Source organism: Cariama cristata, unplaced genomic scaffold (assembly GCF_000690535.1).
Source record: "Cariama cristata isolate BGI_N322 unplaced genomic scaffold, ASM69053v1 scaffold36441, whole genome shotgun sequence".
NCBI classification, from domain to species: domain Eukaryota; kingdom Metazoa; phylum Chordata; class Aves; order Cariamiformes; family Cariamidae; genus Cariama; species Cariama cristata.
Genome location: NW_009600562.1, coordinates 1199 through 18889, shown reverse-complemented (window position 1 = coordinate 18889; position 17691 = coordinate 1199). Strand labels below are relative to the sequence as shown.

Genomic DNA, 17691 nt, shown 5'->3' with positions numbered 1-17691 from the left:
CAAAACTGAAAAACTTTATGAAGTTCTCCAGGACGCAGACTCTGATTTAGCCATACTGTGGCTTGAAAGCTAATTACCTCTTCAGCCATTTGCAGAAGAGCCTTGTTGTTGTTTTCCCATTTGGTACGCCACACTATGGTTTCCTTTTCCAGTTTCTTGATCTTCTTTGTCATCTACAAAAGATAAAATACTTCATTTTGTGGCTTGTGTTGCAACATAGGTATGTTTACATGAGTAATTCGACTTCTTAGTATTACTTTCCAAGTTTAGTTTGAACAAGTTATTTTACAGAAAAGTCTTTCTGCACAAAATCAACCCTGCAAATACAGATTCTGCAAAGAAAACAAGATTGATTCTTAAAAGAAACAGACTAGCAAACTTCAAGTATGACTAATAAAAAGCTCCAGGAAAAGTTTAATATAAGCACAGCCAAAAACACCAAGAAGTATTGTATGCCTTCAATAGAACACTGAAATTAGGATTTAGGTATTATGCAAGTATGTCAAAAACCAGAAAAAGTTACATTTGTCTTCCATAATATGACAAATTCTTATGCCCTATCTTATGATCCAAATTAAGTGTTAAAGTACTCCATACATTTTCAGAATGCAAACATTGTTATAAAATCTAAAATGCATCCCACTAACAGCATGCATTTTTATATTACTTTTTATGAAACAAAGTAATCCTTTAAGTACCTTCTCCATTTCTTGCCTGAAGGTTGTAAAGAGTTCATTACTTTTTGCCATGGTGGTCTGGAACTCTTCAAACTTATCCATGTAAAGAGAAAGCTGTTGGCAAAGAAGCAGCAACATTAATCTGAACAGCTGCATACAAATACAAAAATATTAAGGTATAGGGCAAAATTCAACTCAAAATAATAGAAGAGCAACTTCTTTTTATCTTTTTTTTCTATACTATCCTAAGATTTCCATTTGAGAGGCATGCAGAACTTGTCCGAAAACTTGCTATTCAAATTACATATAAAGGAGACTTCTATGTTTATAGAACAGCAATAGATTCTGAACTAAAAAAGATATTATGTTTAATAAAACGTTGGAAAATGTCACAGCTCATCACTATGTCATTTTTGCTTCACCACTACAAAAAATATGTGGACATACACATATACAGGAAATTGAGCACATGGTTAATGAAATTAAACTTAGAAAAAGACTTACATTTCCACCTTAACCAGCCAAAGCTAACAGCCAAGGCTGGCACAAAACAATCATGCTTGATTCCAGAAACCAAAATACACATTCACAACCTACGAAATCTGCCCAGTAAGCATAAGTCATGGAAGTGAATATTGACAAGGAATTAATTTAATAGTGAAAAGCATTACATTTTAACAAGCATTAACGTTTGATGACAGAAAATTTTCTTGCCTGGCACCACAAGGTCAATCATCAAGAAGGAACTGCAAAATGTGTTAATTAATATAACGTAAAAAAATTTGGGTTATGGTTCTTATTAGAACAGCTTATATTATCAGTGTGTGATTTGATGTTCTAAGAGTACATGACCGTTTACTAGTAACTTCTTACTCCAACTGAAGAGTAATCAGTTTTCTCAATTCTGACATTGAGGGTTGCAGGACAATACAATTCAGAGCACAGAAATACTGTATTTTGCTCTAATAGTAGAGGAAATCCAATAACAGGAATTAGCCTAGGTTGTCATCAGTACATCACGACTCTTTGCCATTATTGTGACTGAACTTTCTAGCTTGTCTTATTCTACAAAAAAAAGCTGTTGACCCCAGGAAACCACAAACTATACACATGGTTGCTATTAAAAAGCATAACAAAGGCAGTGGGATTTTAAATAAAGGGTGACCAACTTGGAAAAAATCATAAAAGACTAAGCATGGCAAAAAAACTATTTGGGAGAATTTGAACTCATTAATATCCAAGTCCAATGGAGATGTGTGCGTATGATTACATTTAACTACACACATACACATCCACTTTAAATCTAACTGTTGGAAAGCCTTGAAAAGAATTAGGTACTAGAAGCATGAAAAAAGAGCATGAAATAGAGCTTGCAAGGAGACTTAATACAAAACCTCAAAAAACTGAAGCAATAAGAGGTATACAATAAAAGGAACAGCCACTGCTTCTCAGATGCTGGGATGTCAGCTGAACCTACCACTTCCCTCTGCCTTATGCACCAAGCTCGTGTGGTCGATGACCGCAGGTGATCCAGAACACAGCGTAAAAGCTGGAGACCATCTCTCCACTCTCAAGAGAGGACTTTGCTGTAGCATTTACAGCAAGAAAACAATTTGAAGATAGCAGGTTTTTGCAGACAGAGACACTCGGGTTACTAAATCTGCGTTAACTACAGGGATAAGCGTGATGTCGCTTGCTCCCAAACCTACACAACAGCATGAGATGGAAACAGCAAGGAACAAATTCTAAAACCTGCCTGGGTAGAAATCCCCACCCAACTCTTTACAGTCATAATGGCCTCTCTTGTCCCCAACAGCTATAAAAAACAGATAAAAATACCTTCAGAAGAGAGAACAACAGTTTCAGTGAAGCCAAAGAATGGTAAAGTAGCCACCACAATGCATACATTCTTAAGCTTTCATATATTCTAGTCTTTGTAACATTAACACTATTAAAAGGATTAAAAAAACCTCCAGCAATTCAATGTTTAGCACCTTCCAGTAACACTACTCTCCAGATGCATTAAACCGCAACTATAAAACGTCAAGCCTTTACAATTTATACTTCACACTTCACTACTGAAGAGTTACCTACTCAAAATTAAATTTAAGACTTAACTAAAAAAATACCAAGTATTTTTTACAAATAGTATATTGCCTCTGATGAATGATAACATGTGTTTTTTCATATGTTGCGCTGTGTTCACTACAATCACAAATCTCTTGGTATTTTCTTTTCAGAACTATTATTGAAGAACACTGTGTTAAAAAAAGAGGTACCTGCTGCTTCAGCTGAGCTTCCTGTTGCTTCATCTGTTCACATTTGTGTCTGGACTCAGTAGCTTCTTTTAGCAGCTAAAAAAACAATACAAAAAGCCACATAATGAAGAAAGTACTCCTAAGAAGTGTTTAACTTCATCTACGATGAAAAATGAACAAATGTTAACACCATCTAAGGGCCACTGAACCATGTTTTCTCACATAGACTTTTTTATTATTATCCTATACTTTCATGTATACAACTTAAAGCATGTGCTGGCATGCAGAAATTTTTATTGAGACCTTTTTCTAATTGGTAGCATGAGTCAGTGTTTCTATTTCTGTAGCAAGTCTGAACTGCTAAATTTATACGAGTAGTTCATTAACAAACTGTGTAATTTATAACTGTTCTGTAACCTCTCTAATTTATTTTCCACCTCCATTTCTCCAGTCACTAATACTGCCTTTACAGGCCAGTTCAAACCAATTTTGCTTCAACTTGACACCATCTTGTAGGTTCATCTTTGAAGACATTTTCATCAGCTTATGATTCCAAAATTATGTTTTAAAAATACAGAACAGTCCAACACTGGATGATCATTTTAAGATTATACAGGAAAAGCAAGGCTTTTGCCTAGAAATTACAGATACATAAGGAGCATAAAAAAAAATCTTTTTTTTTTTTAATTAGAAGCAAACTTCTTGGAAGACTGCAAGTAAATTGCTGATTATCAACATACAAAGAAAACATCAGGCACAGTTTTGGGGACAGATCGTTCAGAAAAGCATGTTTTATTCTGCATTTGTTATTTCTTATAGCATAAAACCAGAAGTTACAACTCTTGACTGCGAGAAAGTACCTTTGGTGTTTCAGCTCAAGACATTTCCCAGCCTAAGAAAAATCTAAATGATATCCAGCACATTTGCTGAGAAAATCCAAACAGTAACACCACTTGCCTGTAAATACGGACAGTAATATTGTAGGCATCATACATACACAAAACTTAAATCTCAGTCTCGCTGCTGAAATCTATCCTAACTTTCATAAGATAGTCCTCTCAATTTGCTGCATTTGCTTTAAATTGTGAAAAGTCTGCTTTGGTGGGTTTTGTTATTTCTCTTAGCATACACAGAATTCACTTACAAACTCCCTTTCTCGCTGATGTTTCTCCTCTGCTTCTTTAATAAGTTGGGTAGTTTGCTGAAGCTTGGCATCCACAAGTTGCTGCTGCAGTTCTTTATGTTTGAACACTTTCTCAATATGCTAAAGGAAGAAAGAAAATCATATTAGTCAAATACAAACAGTCCACTGGTCAATTAAGGTAAGCATACGTGTATGGGGAGATGCATATTGTTTCAAATTTTCACGCAAAAGAAAGAGCAGCAAAAGACTGTTTTACATGCCTTTTTTCTCCCTTTATCTCCATACATTATAACTACGCTTTTTTTGTCTTTCATGGAAGCCATATGCATATTTTATTAAATTGGTACAATACTGTCAGTCACTGTGAAGTGACTAGACATTTCAAAAATCCTGAACCAAGTAACCTCTATCCTTCCTTCTAAAGTTCATCTATCTACCTCTAATCCTTATTGTACTTTGTTACTTCTAAAAGCTCTAGTCCTCATAATTAAAAAAAGCTCAAAATTAGCTAAGTTAGCAGCAATAGTTTATTTAGCTGATGAAATTCCACAAATTGTTGAAGTCTGCAGTCTTACTTCCATCTGTAAAGTAGCACAAGGCACCTTCCTACCTTTTCTCTTCCCCAAGTTATCTCATGGTAGATACAAATATTCCACGATCGCAAAAGGTGGGGAACTAGTCTACAGAGAGTTTTTTAACCCATCCAGATTGAAAAAAAAAAAACCAAAACAAAACCCCAAAAAACCCACACATAATACCATCAACAAAAAAAAACCCAGTTGAGAAATTATATTCCAAACCTCCTATGCCAGCTAAGAACTAGGAAACTAATTGTAGCTGTAGAACTCCTCGAAGCTTAGTTCTCTCTTTGAGAAGGAGAATTGGCTGTTTTCCACTGCTGTAGCTTAGACTGGCTAGTTCATACGCTGGTGCCAATTAAAGCTGGCTCAGTCAGCCCTACAATACAGTCCATGATACCAGTCCAAATATATTCTTAAAGCATGATAGCTTACTTTGATTCTATGCCAACAAGAAGAGCTACATACACGATGGAGCTTCCCAAAAACCCCCAAGCTTAATAACCAAAACAAATAAGATAAAGAATAGCTCTTATATCCCCTCCCATTACAATGTGAAATTATAATTTACAAGAACTTCAAATGTTAATACATATTTATGTTGGAAATAACCTTTAGAAGCCATTTAGTCCACTTAAACCAAGGTCAACTTCAAAGTCTGATCAGGTTGCTCACACGTTGCCCAGTTGAGTTCTGAATACCTCTAAAGACACAGATTCCACGATCTCTGGACAACTTATTTCTATTCGACCGCTTTCACTGTGAAAGATTTTTTTTTGATGCATCTTGAATTTAGATATGCAAAACCAGACAGCAAAGGCAGATAGCGGGCCAAACAGCTACCTAATTTTTCACAGTAGTGAAGTAAAAAGAATAATTTAAAATATATCTATACACACATGATGGCTATAAAGTATTAGGGTTTTTTCCTCCCCCTTAAATAATTATCTGACCCTTACAGTCCAGGAACTAACAGAATCCCATTAGAAGCATAATGTAAGCACCTCTTCTCGCAATGCATACTGCTCAATGAGTTTCTTCAGTTTTTCCCCCAGTTCAATATTTTCCTGACGGAGCTTGGCATTATGTATATCATGCTGTTCCAGTTGAGCCTGAATTTCATTCAGTGTAATCTGGAAGTGTGCAGTTGCTTCTTTCCGTCTTTCTTCTTCTTCACGTGCTTGCTGCATGTTTTCTTCCTTTTATGAGAGAAAATTAACGTGTTCAAGCCAAATCATGCACCTTTTTAGAATTTTTGCATCAGAAACAACCATAATAATTCACTTCTGTACCGTTTCAAGTTCCAGAGTTAATATAAACCACAATCATAATATGCTTTGCTGACTACCCATACAAAGTGCATGGAATGAAGAATCTAGAAATTCCAAAACTTTTAGAGAACCTTGTCCTTACCACTACTAACATTACTCAGAGGTTGGTAGTGTATGATGGTACATGAATACCTTTGCAAGCGTAAGAATTACTCAGATGTTAAAACCAGCACTGATACTATAATGAACTTTCCTACAGTGATCACAGATAAGAATCTCTTGGCTCTCTTCCTTTTCACTCCCATCCATTACACTGACAGAATTAAGCCTTTTTTGATACCCTGCCATTTCATGCTGCTGTTATTTCACTTGTGCTATTTTTTCCAGTGGTCATCAGCACTGTTCCCAGAAACAAATATGGCAAGATCACATACTGCAAGTAATACAAACCAGTTTGAGGGGGAAAAAAATTAGCGAGTTGAACCACCCCCATATTCTTTACCTTAAAATCAGGTACACTTATGCCATGTGCCACTCATCTTCTACAGGTACAGGTAACGGTGCAAAGCAGTATGTAAAAGCAGCAGACCTGATTTTAAGCAGTAATCAGTAAGTAAGATTTTCACCACCACTGCCACTGTAATTTATGTAAACAAACTAACCTTCAAAGTCTTGTTATGACGCTGAAGCTCCCGACAGAGAGATTCCAGTTTGCTACGTGCCAAAATGGCCTTGCTATGCTCACTCTGCAAGTGGACTTTCTCCTTCACAACTTGTGCTTGCTTCTTCTGCAGTATCTTCATCTGCTTTTGAACATTCCGGCTCTCCTCCAACTAATATTAGAGAGTATATTTATTAAATAAACATAGGTCAAACTATCTTTATGCATCTAGATGAGCAGACCGAACAAACTTTTAAACATTTTAGATGAAAGTAAGGAAGTCAAATAATTTCATTAAGACCCCCAAGTTGATCTTAAAGAGAAACTCCCACCATTCTACAGACAATTCTAAATGCATAAGGACAGAAGACAAAAATATACAAATTCCAACTTAACAAGCATTTGCCTTTGAGGAACAGGGACCATGGACCTGTTGACCATGGGCTATCAGCTTGCATTCAGCTACAGGGGTAGGACTAGCCCTGAGAAAAAACGATGTAGCAGATACAATTAAAAGCCAACTGAAACTGGGTTTTCAACAAGTCACAACTTCTTCCACTCTTTATCTGTAACATACACACAGCTGTTTATCTAACAGGTCTTGTTTTTACTATCAAAAAGAAAAAAACCCAGAACTGTGTACAGAGTTCTTTCTTGTCAGCAGGAGCTCCTACGAAAGGAAGCAGTAATTCATACAAGTTTGTAAAATGCCTCAGTATTTCAGAAAGGAACAGATACAACTAGCATCCCTGACAAATCAAGTCAAATACTATTAAAGCTGCACAGCCCAGACTTTGATGACTTAAGAGATCTATAGTCTCAACTATCTGAAGCAAAATTTTTGTTTTATTTCCTTTAGGCTGTTTAGACGGTAGATGACAGCATTAAACTTTGTATACAGTGCTGACTTCAAAATCTATTCTATAAATATCCAGTGATTAGACATTTCTTGCATTAATACCTAGCTGAGAGTAAGTTCCATTATACATGATTTTTGGGCTCCCCAAGAAACCGTATTATTTGGAGTCTGTTCTATTGTAAAGAAGGTATCAGTGTTAACTGTAACACTGCTCCTTATTAGATAGTGCCTCAGCCTCGGGACACCACAGGAAAAGGCAGCTGGCAACAAGGAACATCACCACGACAGAAGAATAATATGATGCTGGTTTTCTGAAAGAGCTCAAAATAATGCTGAAGCACAGAAGAAAGAATAAATAAAGTTAAGGACCTCCATGACAACAGTAAATTAAATGTATATTTAATCTAGTTTAGAGAAAAGGAATGTTAAGGGGATATTTTGATATCCAAACATAAAAAGCCCTTTTCTTGGGTGGCCAGAAAAAAAAACAACACTTCAAGTGGCTGTGCTGTTTGCATACCTATGCAACTTCAGGCCTGTTAAAGTACGCCAGTGTAAGACATATCACCAAGGATGCAAACGTTCCTGCATCACAAACTGATCTCCTGATAGATTCCAAATTAGGAAAAAAAAAATTGTGGAAGATCTTTTGCCAGGAGAGAGGCATTCCTACCTTTATTGTACAGTCCTTTTCATGAGACACCACTGAAAAACCTGACAGTGAGCTTTAAAGATGATGAATCTTTAAAAAAAGAAAAAAAGCATTGTAGGTGCACTGTCATGAACAGTTCAAACCTCTGCCGGCATTAAAGCTGACACCTATGCCAGTGGTTCACCACCACTATCATGAAGAAAAGAATGCATCTTAAAAGGAACACAACCAGAGCCAACCTAAACTTTCTAAGGGGAACAGAGTACCTCTAAGACTCATTCAGCTAAAACAGAGCTACTGTTACACCCCAACAAGCTCCCACCCAACTTCCCAGCAGTTCTGAGCATCAGGGGAAAGCAACTGGTTTTCTGGGATGGTGACTATCTATGGACTGTGAATGCTTACTCTACCTATAGACCATGGATCCTCTCCTGGGAGGGGAAAAAACATTAACGTGAACACATCTCTCCTGATTGCCAAGCTTCTTCGATGAAATTACAATTCATTTGGTCTAGCTGTTCCCTAATTGTTTTGAGATGTTTCCTTCAACAAAAACAAAAAAAACCTCAAAGTGAAGATGGTGCAGACTTTTTTCTTTCTGCAAAAGCGAGGAATTCATGCCAACCTAGCTTCTCATGCAGGCCATCATCACCACCACTGTGATTTGACATGGGAGCTGTTTGCTCAAATAGAAAAGGAATCATATGCACTAGCAATTGCTCATAAGAACTAACTAATTTACTGCATTTTTCTCTCACAATATCAAAGCTCATTTTTAGGTGGGCTCCCCACCCTCGAGTTGCACTATGGAAGTATTATTGTTTCTCATTTAAATGAAAGCAACTTCTTTGAGAAACTGCTGGTTTTGAAGGAAATTCACTTATGTGAGCAAGAGCATGCATGTGAGAGCGTAAGGAAAACAAAGCAAAAACATAACAGACCTCCAAAGAGGAACTCAGGATTTCCTAAACAGAACTAATCTAACTCCATACTTAAGTAATTAGCATTGCCTCTGTGAGTAAAAAGACTACCTGCTAGCTCATCCTCAAACCTTTGGAGACATTATTAATCTCAAAGGAAGAATAAATTTATTTCAGAAGAGTTATGCCATGTTGTGCAGCCTTTGTACCATTTTCAGAAACGTTTCCGTTTATAATACACTTGAAATCTACAGAAGGAAAATCTTATGCTTTTGTCAAGCTATTCAGATATGTCTTTAGTTTTGCCTTCATTTTATAACTACAAATATGGTGGGAAAACATATACACATAGTATTTCCAGTCTTTCCATTCTTGTCTGTCCCTGTCTCAAGATGAACAAGTCAAGCATTTTTGTCTCCAGGCCCATTCTGAAAAGTGAACTTATGAGACTTAACCCCCCCTCGATTTTGTGATCAATTTAGAGAATAAATTATCATTTCTCCTATTTGGAGTGGGAATGCACTTTATGACCAATTACTGCTAACATTTTGCCTTTTTGGTTTCTTCCTGAAGAAATGTATTCTTTTCTATCCATTCCTTTGTGTGATGAGAAAGCACAAAGCAAAATTAAACCTAGATCTTTCCAACTTCTAAAAATCACTGAAGAGTAAAGCAAGTACAACTGAACTTTTTTTTCTCCAAATCTTGGTATCACAGTATGTTCTTTCCCTTTATCCTAAAGGGTATAAATTATAAAATGCTAGCACAAAAGCTTTATCAACAGACAAAAACTAAGAGAATAATTACTCCCAAAAGAAACTCTTAGCTTTTCTGTTAATCCTAATGTTATGCTTCAACACCAAGTTATCAAAAAGTTATCATAACCTATTTTTTCTTTGGATTTAGGCAGTCATGTAGAAGTGAAATGACTACATGCAAGTTTGGCTGAAGCAATACTCATAATAAGGCTCAGAGTTTGTGGGGATTTTTTCTACCAACACTGTGAAATATTCAAAATCATTAGCTGTCCTGTATTAGAAAGTTCTTGCATTCCACAGTTAATATTAACACATGAATAACTCTGCTATCTTTACAAATTACTTACCAGATCAGCATACTTCTTGCACAAAGCTGCCAGCTTTTCCTCTGGAGTAGAAAGTGTGTTCAAGGCTTGCATTAATAATAGCACTTCTTTTCCTATGAATTATACGAAAGACAACCATATTGAGAAAAAAAACATACCAGAAAAGCAGCCTGTTTATAGAAGAAAAATACAGAACCATGAGAAATTAGTGTGAGTCAAGTTGTTCTCTGGTTTGATAGCTGCATAATCCTAATGGATGACAAATGGGAAGTCATCACAGTAAGACTAAATGTGTCTTGCCAATGTGCCATTACACAACTTGGACAGCAAAAGTTATTTTAATCTTAAAACCACAAAAAAATATTTTTGTTTTATAGTTTATAATAACACAGATAAAAATAAATTTCTGAAAGAGTGAAATTCAAAAGGTTAAGTTTTGCTAATAAAGGATATTCACACAAGTGTTTTTAATAAGCCTTTGGAATTTAAGTATCAGCAGTGCTTTGGTAGCATTGAACACCGCAATCCCAAATTTAAAAGTTAATCCAACAACTGGAAAGTTAAAAAAGCTGATTAGTAAGTACCACATTATTATTACATTTATTACCAAAACTCCTGTAAAAATAGTGTTACGAGCTAAAGGATTCTTATATATGCATCAAGAACTGTCCTTTCCTAAGTAGAAGTGCACATTTTCTCAGAACACCCTGTTAAAGATGACAAGTTTTGGCTACAGGGTAGACTTGAGACAAAGACAGAGCAAACGTACAGCTATTTTACAAAAATATGAAAGCCATTTAAAAATTAAAATGCCGAAAGGAACATACCCAAAGTTTTCTCTTTGTGTTTTTCACTCTCTGGATCTTGTTGGCCATCAGGTGGATCAGTACGGGCTTCTTCTCTCCCAGGAGTCTCCTCACGAGACTCCTGAGAGCAGCACGTGGACCCCAGGAGCTTTCTGCTCTTTGCGATATACTCAGCTTCTTCCAATGTGCCCGTGTTCTCCAGGCCATAACAGTTGGACTGCGCATGCTGCAACACAGCTGGGTCAGACAATTCATTGCACTTGCTGTTCACCAGCTGATCCTGGTTATTCATTTCCATCTCCTGAGATCCAGCTTCTTCCATTGCACCACCAACCAACTTCAGAAGGGAAAGGAAGAAGTGGAAGTAAACGGTCAAGCAACTGTATTTAAATTGAAAACTTCCACTTTTGCACGGGCAAATAAGACTAAAATGCCACCGTTGATACTGTTGTTAAGTCAGGTATATAAGTAACTGCACAGAGAACGAGCCTAAAGAGTGATGAAGAAAAGGGCACACAACAGCCCAAAATATGACTTACTCTATTATGAGACAACTTCGATATCTTGTCATTGCAAAAATGTTTACACTCTAGAAATTAAAAATTCACATGCAAATCTGTTCTTAAAGCTCCAGAACTAATTGGCTATCATCTCAGCTGTTAAAGCACACAATCCTAAATGAAAACACTTCTCCCTCATAGTTCTTCAAAATGTACCTCACAAATCAATGCTAACTATATTAAATCTACAACTCAAAGAGTTTGACCAGCTTTATGTACTGTTATTTGAAAAATGAAGTACAGAAATTGAGACAGGAGGACACCATTATTAAAACCAATTTTATTACATATTAGTTTTGGAAAACTGGAAGATACCAATTTTAAAATCATTCAAGAGACATACTGCAAGGAAGGGGGGGGGGGGGTGTGAGGGAAGAAGAATTAACCTGCTAGGAAGTCTAAAGAAATCCACAGAAATACATTGTTTCGACAACATACATAGGGTAAGAGTTTAAACTACTTCAATCAGAATGCCAAACACAATTGCCAGCTCATGACTGCAGAAAATCTGTTGTTGTAACACAAATGATAAACAGCACCAGGAGCACATCCATTTTTGAAATGTTAAAATTCACATCTATGAAATCATCAAAAAAGGTGAATATTAACTGGCTTCATATTTAGAGTCCTACCACCCATGATTTTTAACAATACATTATTTCTGCTCAATTAAATAGAACTTTCTCGAAAGATTTCTCAAACCCCAAAATGTTTAATCATTTAACCAAAGAGTTAAACATCACAGTTGTTTTGGCACTGCAATGGTATGTCCATATCTTGGAGCAGAACACCTGAGGATATCACCCTATAGCTTATTAAGCAGCTACCAGACTCCCCTCTCAATCACCAGAACAACATTCTCAATTTCTAGAAACATTTACGGCTGATGAAAACTTCAAGGGTGGTTGGGTGTTTTTTTATTTTGTTTGGTTTGTTACACTACAAAGGCTGGGACTCCAGAAAACACTTGGAGGTGACTGGGTATTTCTTCTGCTGTCCATCTGCAATCCTGCCATACAACGTGCACACATAGTTAAAAGTATGATAAGCAGAGTTGAACTTACTTTACTGTCAAAGTAAAGTGATCATTCTCATTGATTTATTTTCAGTGAACTGAAAGTAAACTTCCTTAAAGTCACAAGCAATTACAAAACCAGGGCTTGTTTATATGCAGAGTTATGCTGTTTAGGCACAAATCCATTTCGGATTATCTTATATTTTAATATTAAAAATGCGCCAATTCCTAAAGCCAGGAGTTTGCACTGGGTTTTATATTCTGCACAGATGGACCATTTTCCTCTTCAAAAGGAATTAGCCAACATCAAAGGAACACAGTCAACACTACTAATATATTGTGAGATATATTTCAACTCCCAATTTGTTCAGCATGCTTGGAAGAGTTACTTGAAAAATCATTAAACAAATATGCATTAATATTGTAAAAAAAAAGTAACAGCTTAGTTGTTCTCTATACTTAAAGCAAGGGACTTGCTTTAGATCTTATCTCAAGGCAGATTCATTCTTGAGAAGATGGAATTCATACAATACCTTTCGCAAAGGACAATAAGCTTGTTAACTGCAAATAATCTGTATAGACATTAAGGAGAAACTTTTGACTTATCAAGGAAGATTCACTTTGCACTGCTTTTTACAAATGTGGAAATTATGCACATGTTTTACCAACAAATATAAATGCACTGCAGTTTTATCATTCTCCAATCATGACAGACAATATACTTGACAAATGCCTGCAGAGGTAGCGCAGCAATAGATCTGCTGTAACAAATAACCAACCCCAACATTTAACAGTTGGCTTTCTAGAGCTGTGCAATGCTTATTTTTTTCCTTAGAGTCTCTTAAAGTGTGGGGCTTCCATTGGCATGAGAAAGGCTTAGCCCTCTGCGTTTAAGGTCAGCTAAGCAAACGAAACGCTTCTTAAAAAAGGACAAGAGATGTGAAAACAGCAGAGCTCACATAATCTTTTTGTAGGTACCAATGGTTGAAACCATGGCACAGATCTTCTCTAAACCCCTCGATTCATAGACATTACACTGACAAGATAGGAATGATCTGGGTATCCGAGCACAACGTGATACCAGAGGAGAACTGCAGTACCACCACAACAGCTGAAACTTGCCGGTTTTTCATCAAGTAGGACGTGAACTTCTGATTCAGACACTCGTGCCTAAGAAGCCTGGTGGAAAGTCTGCTCTAAACTCAGTTTCTGGTTTGGCACAGTATTTCCAGACTTTCTGAAATCCATAAACAGACTCAAAATTTTCTTTTTGAAAGCAGAGCACGAAATTGCCAGGAACGCCAACGAGCAGCTGAGAAGGCCTGACGGGCTGTGGTTACACACGCAACAGCGGCAGTGCCCAAACAGCACTCTCGCTATCATTTCATTCCCCTTTTTCATACCCGCCTCTGTTGTGCTAGCAACAACATTCGTGCAACTTGTTCTAACACAATTTATAGCCACATCAGTACCTCAAACCCAGTTCACTGCACAGCAATAGGCAATCCTGCCAACCAGAACTGCTAGCACGACGGTTGGAAAGAAGCCAAAGCATGAGAGTCACAAAAAAAAAGTCAATCTAATCACAGCCAGAGTGTAAGGAACTAAACAAAAAATATCTTATCCTCACCACAGGTATGTAGTTAACACTAACTACTGAGGTATTGGAACACTGTCAACAAGACGATGTTCACGAGAAGCACTGCTTCAAATTTAGACAACTCAGAAATTTTCACTGGTTTTCATCTGTGATTCTACCATTTCTGGGGGAAAAAAAAGAACAGCTGCTGGCAGAGGCGTACATATGACCAGTAAGTTGGGAAATGCCCACCTCTACTAGCAAACCATCGCAGCAACCTAACCACCCCTCCTCAATTCAGGCTGGCCATTAACGTGCAGATTGCAAAGCATCTGGAAGTTTCAGGGAGTGAAGATCACCACCTCATTAATTCAGCAGAGCTTTTTTGTAGAAGTCAAATTAGGTGTCAGTCCAATTCTTTACTGACAATAATAATTTTTCTACCTTTGAGTATTCTCTATCCTTCATAAAAAAAACCCCATGGATTTTCAGAACTTCTGACTCATTCTTCAAAGTCTAACAGAGAAGGTAGAAATAAACTATCAGAACACTGAATCAAATACATATGAATATAATAGCAATAGTGAAAAAACTACAAAACTTGTCAACTTTCTTTTTATTTTCCAGTGAAAATGGAACAAATCCAAGCTTACTGACAAGCAAGCAAGCTCCCTGCAAAACCAAAGCTCACTGTCGCCATAGACAGTTTTTGTAATAATATCCAATTTTCTTAGCTCAAATACAATTAAAAATTGATGACTACAGGTTAGAATACTGTATTTAAAGAAGTGGTTCTACCAGCAGCTAGAACAACCTGATAACATACAAAAAGTAACTAAAAACCCCCTAGTTAAATTCTATCAAGTTGTAGTCCATAAGTTCGGGCAAAACTGACAGTAGTGGCACAACATACTAAAATTCTAATGTAGTTAACCTAGATTAGAAAGTGTGTGTTTTTCATTTTAGACAGAGAAGTCTGTTATTGCCTGACAGGGGCCACAAACACTAATAGCTAGATGACCTCCTGATTATGACTAACAAAGCATTTTCTACATTAGCTGTCACTTTAGATATTAAAAATATAACCAGAAGTCTAAACAGCCTTCTTACACTCAATGTTATTCTTAAAATACTTTAACTACATGGAGTTTCAGATTTGGTCTGTATCAAGCTTCAAGTTGGAGTATAGCAATAATAAATGTCACATAGAGAACATTAAGTACTAAACCATATTGGTATCACTGAAATTGCCCCCCCCCCTCCCCCTTACCGAGACAATGGTCAGAACAACCCCAACTATTACCTCTATCTTTTCGAATGCGTGCTCATCAGACTAGTGAACTTCAGTTTAACATTCCAGCCAGAGCAGAGCACTTCCAACAGCACATTGTATAATAGCGCTGATTCAGTACTGACTGAATAAAAACAAAACAGAACCACCCCACCAAAGACCTACTGAAATCACTGCTACCTTTTCTAGCTGCTACCCTGCTCTCTCAGCTTTCAGCTGGCTTCCAACCTCCAACTTCTAACTAGCTTCAACGATAGGCGGCTTATAATCTGACAAACCAGAATTAGATTTGTTACATACCTAGAAAGATTTTCAGTGAGAGACAAAGAGCACATTGCACAGATAATTTTGTGATCTTACAAAGTCACACGTTATTTATCAAAATTCAAAACTCTACCATTAAAAAATAAGATACCTGCCACCTACCTAGCTGTGAAACCAGCTATTACAAGACGCTGACATTTCTGAATAAGCATAGCATCTTCAAGCTATCTAAGATAGAGTTACAGGCAACTTGAGGATGCCTGTAAGAAAATTAGCGGTAACATTGCTCCTGCTCATCCCAAAGTTTTCGTTCAGTCTCCTGCTCTGTTCGCTCAACTTGTACCTTAATCAAAAAAGGTGCACATCAGGAAAACTCTACCTTACTTCATACCCAAAAGATGAGAGTACAAGATAGGTATCCTATTTATGGAACTGGCTATGATCACAAGAGCTTAAGCCAACTTCACTTCAAACATTACTGCTTCAGTAACATGTGCTGCACATAAGGACAAAACAGACCCCTAGGCAGAACTTACACTACCGTGCCAAAACGTATCACGAATGGACTTTATTTTTTTGTCCTAGTACCTACAAGTCTGTAATATACAGTGCTACCTAAAATATACTGTGCTTATTATTGCTATGACATGCCCTGAAGTACCTATATTTGCTACTCCTGCGCATACACATACTCAATCTTGCCCGAAAACACCTGAAAACACACTTCTGCACCTCTTATTAAAAGAGACCATAATTAGTAGCTACACCAACATCCTTTTGCTCCTATATGTTAGCAAATTACCCTAAAAATTATTATTAACTAGTAGCATTAATCTATCCAAACATCTCCTACATTCCCCATAGTAGCAGCTAGCCTGTACTGTGAAAAGACTGTTACAACCTTAGCCTTCGGAATTGCTAATACTTTCAAAAATATCCTGGAAGCTTTAGAGTAAACGTATGTACATAAAACAGATTTTCACAACTGTAAGACAACCTAAATGTACAAGCAAATACATAATCATACACTCAGTATCAGGCTCCAGAAAAGACCATTTGAATAACATCGTTATTCAATGCAGCTGACTGCATTTTCAAACTTATTGCACATGCAACTGAAAATAAAAGTCTTATACCCCTTATCCTGACAAATTACATTAAAAAAAAATCTTGTGGCAAAAAGTATGTTGTATTTATCATAAATGTTTATGGTTTATAACAAATTTTAGGCTTCTTTCTTGCATCCCAGCAATTTACTTTTACCTGCTAACACAGGAAAACTTACTCTGAAAATGTGTAATATTTTTCCTCAGTGCATACTCAAGACGACTTCATTTAACTAACTGTATTGTGCTGAAAAATCAGCCATTCTTGGCGGTAGTTTTATTCATGACTTGTCCATAAAAAATAGCATTTTGAGAAGTCACAAAAATCGGGTTTGAATTTTACAGCAGGTGCACCTTCATCCACTGCTCTAGACACAATAATTCAGGTGCTTGTGACCACAAGACTAGTTTATTAAGGTTATTTCTCCATGCCATACTCCTCCATACTGTGCTCATCGACCTGAATGATCACGCAGTCTAATTATACCTTTCTGAAAACCTGATGGCCTTTGAGGTGGCTTCCCCACCGAACTAAAGTCTTAGTTGTGAGATCAGAAAGTCATTTCAAACAAACACGTCACCCTGTTCTGTCATTATGTTAAAAATTATGTTCTAGGCACTCGTTTATCTACTTCTAAAATACTGGACTAAGGCACCTGCAGTATTGCTCATCATTAGTCTCAAAGCATTGCAAGGTTAGAAGTCCCAACACAGCAGGAGGACGATTAAGAAATATCTACTTTGGAAATCTGTATGTTATCTTTATAAAAGTCAATACAGTGTCAATATTAATAGAATTCCACTGTTAATACTGCTGGCCTTACACTCATGATATGGTCTTTGACATGGGTTCAGACACTTCACTTCTCACATGACCTCTACTTATGGTCCTTACTTTCTTCTGTTGCCCTTTCCATGCTTCTTGCTCTGTCTTTCTGTGGCCTCATGATACAGAAGACATTCCTG

At 36.8% G+C, this 17691-nt stretch overlaps 1 protein-coding gene across 1 annotated transcript; it reads right to left on the bottom strand.

The window, feature by feature from the left end:
* Positions 1-77: 77 nt before the first annotated feature.
* On the bottom strand, positions 78-11232 carry TXLNG (taxilin gamma; the record flags this gene model as incomplete). The annotated part of the gene is made up of 8 exons (XM_009710062.1): positions 10932-11232; positions 10126-10217; positions 6591-6761; positions 5662-5856; positions 4080-4199; positions 2957-3031; positions 699-791; positions 78-173 (listed from the first exon to the last, which is right to left on the bottom strand). Coding segments are annotated over exons 1-8 (1143 nt in total), but the record flags the coding sequence as incomplete, so codon positions are not given.
* Positions 11233-17691: the final 6459 nt, after the last annotated feature.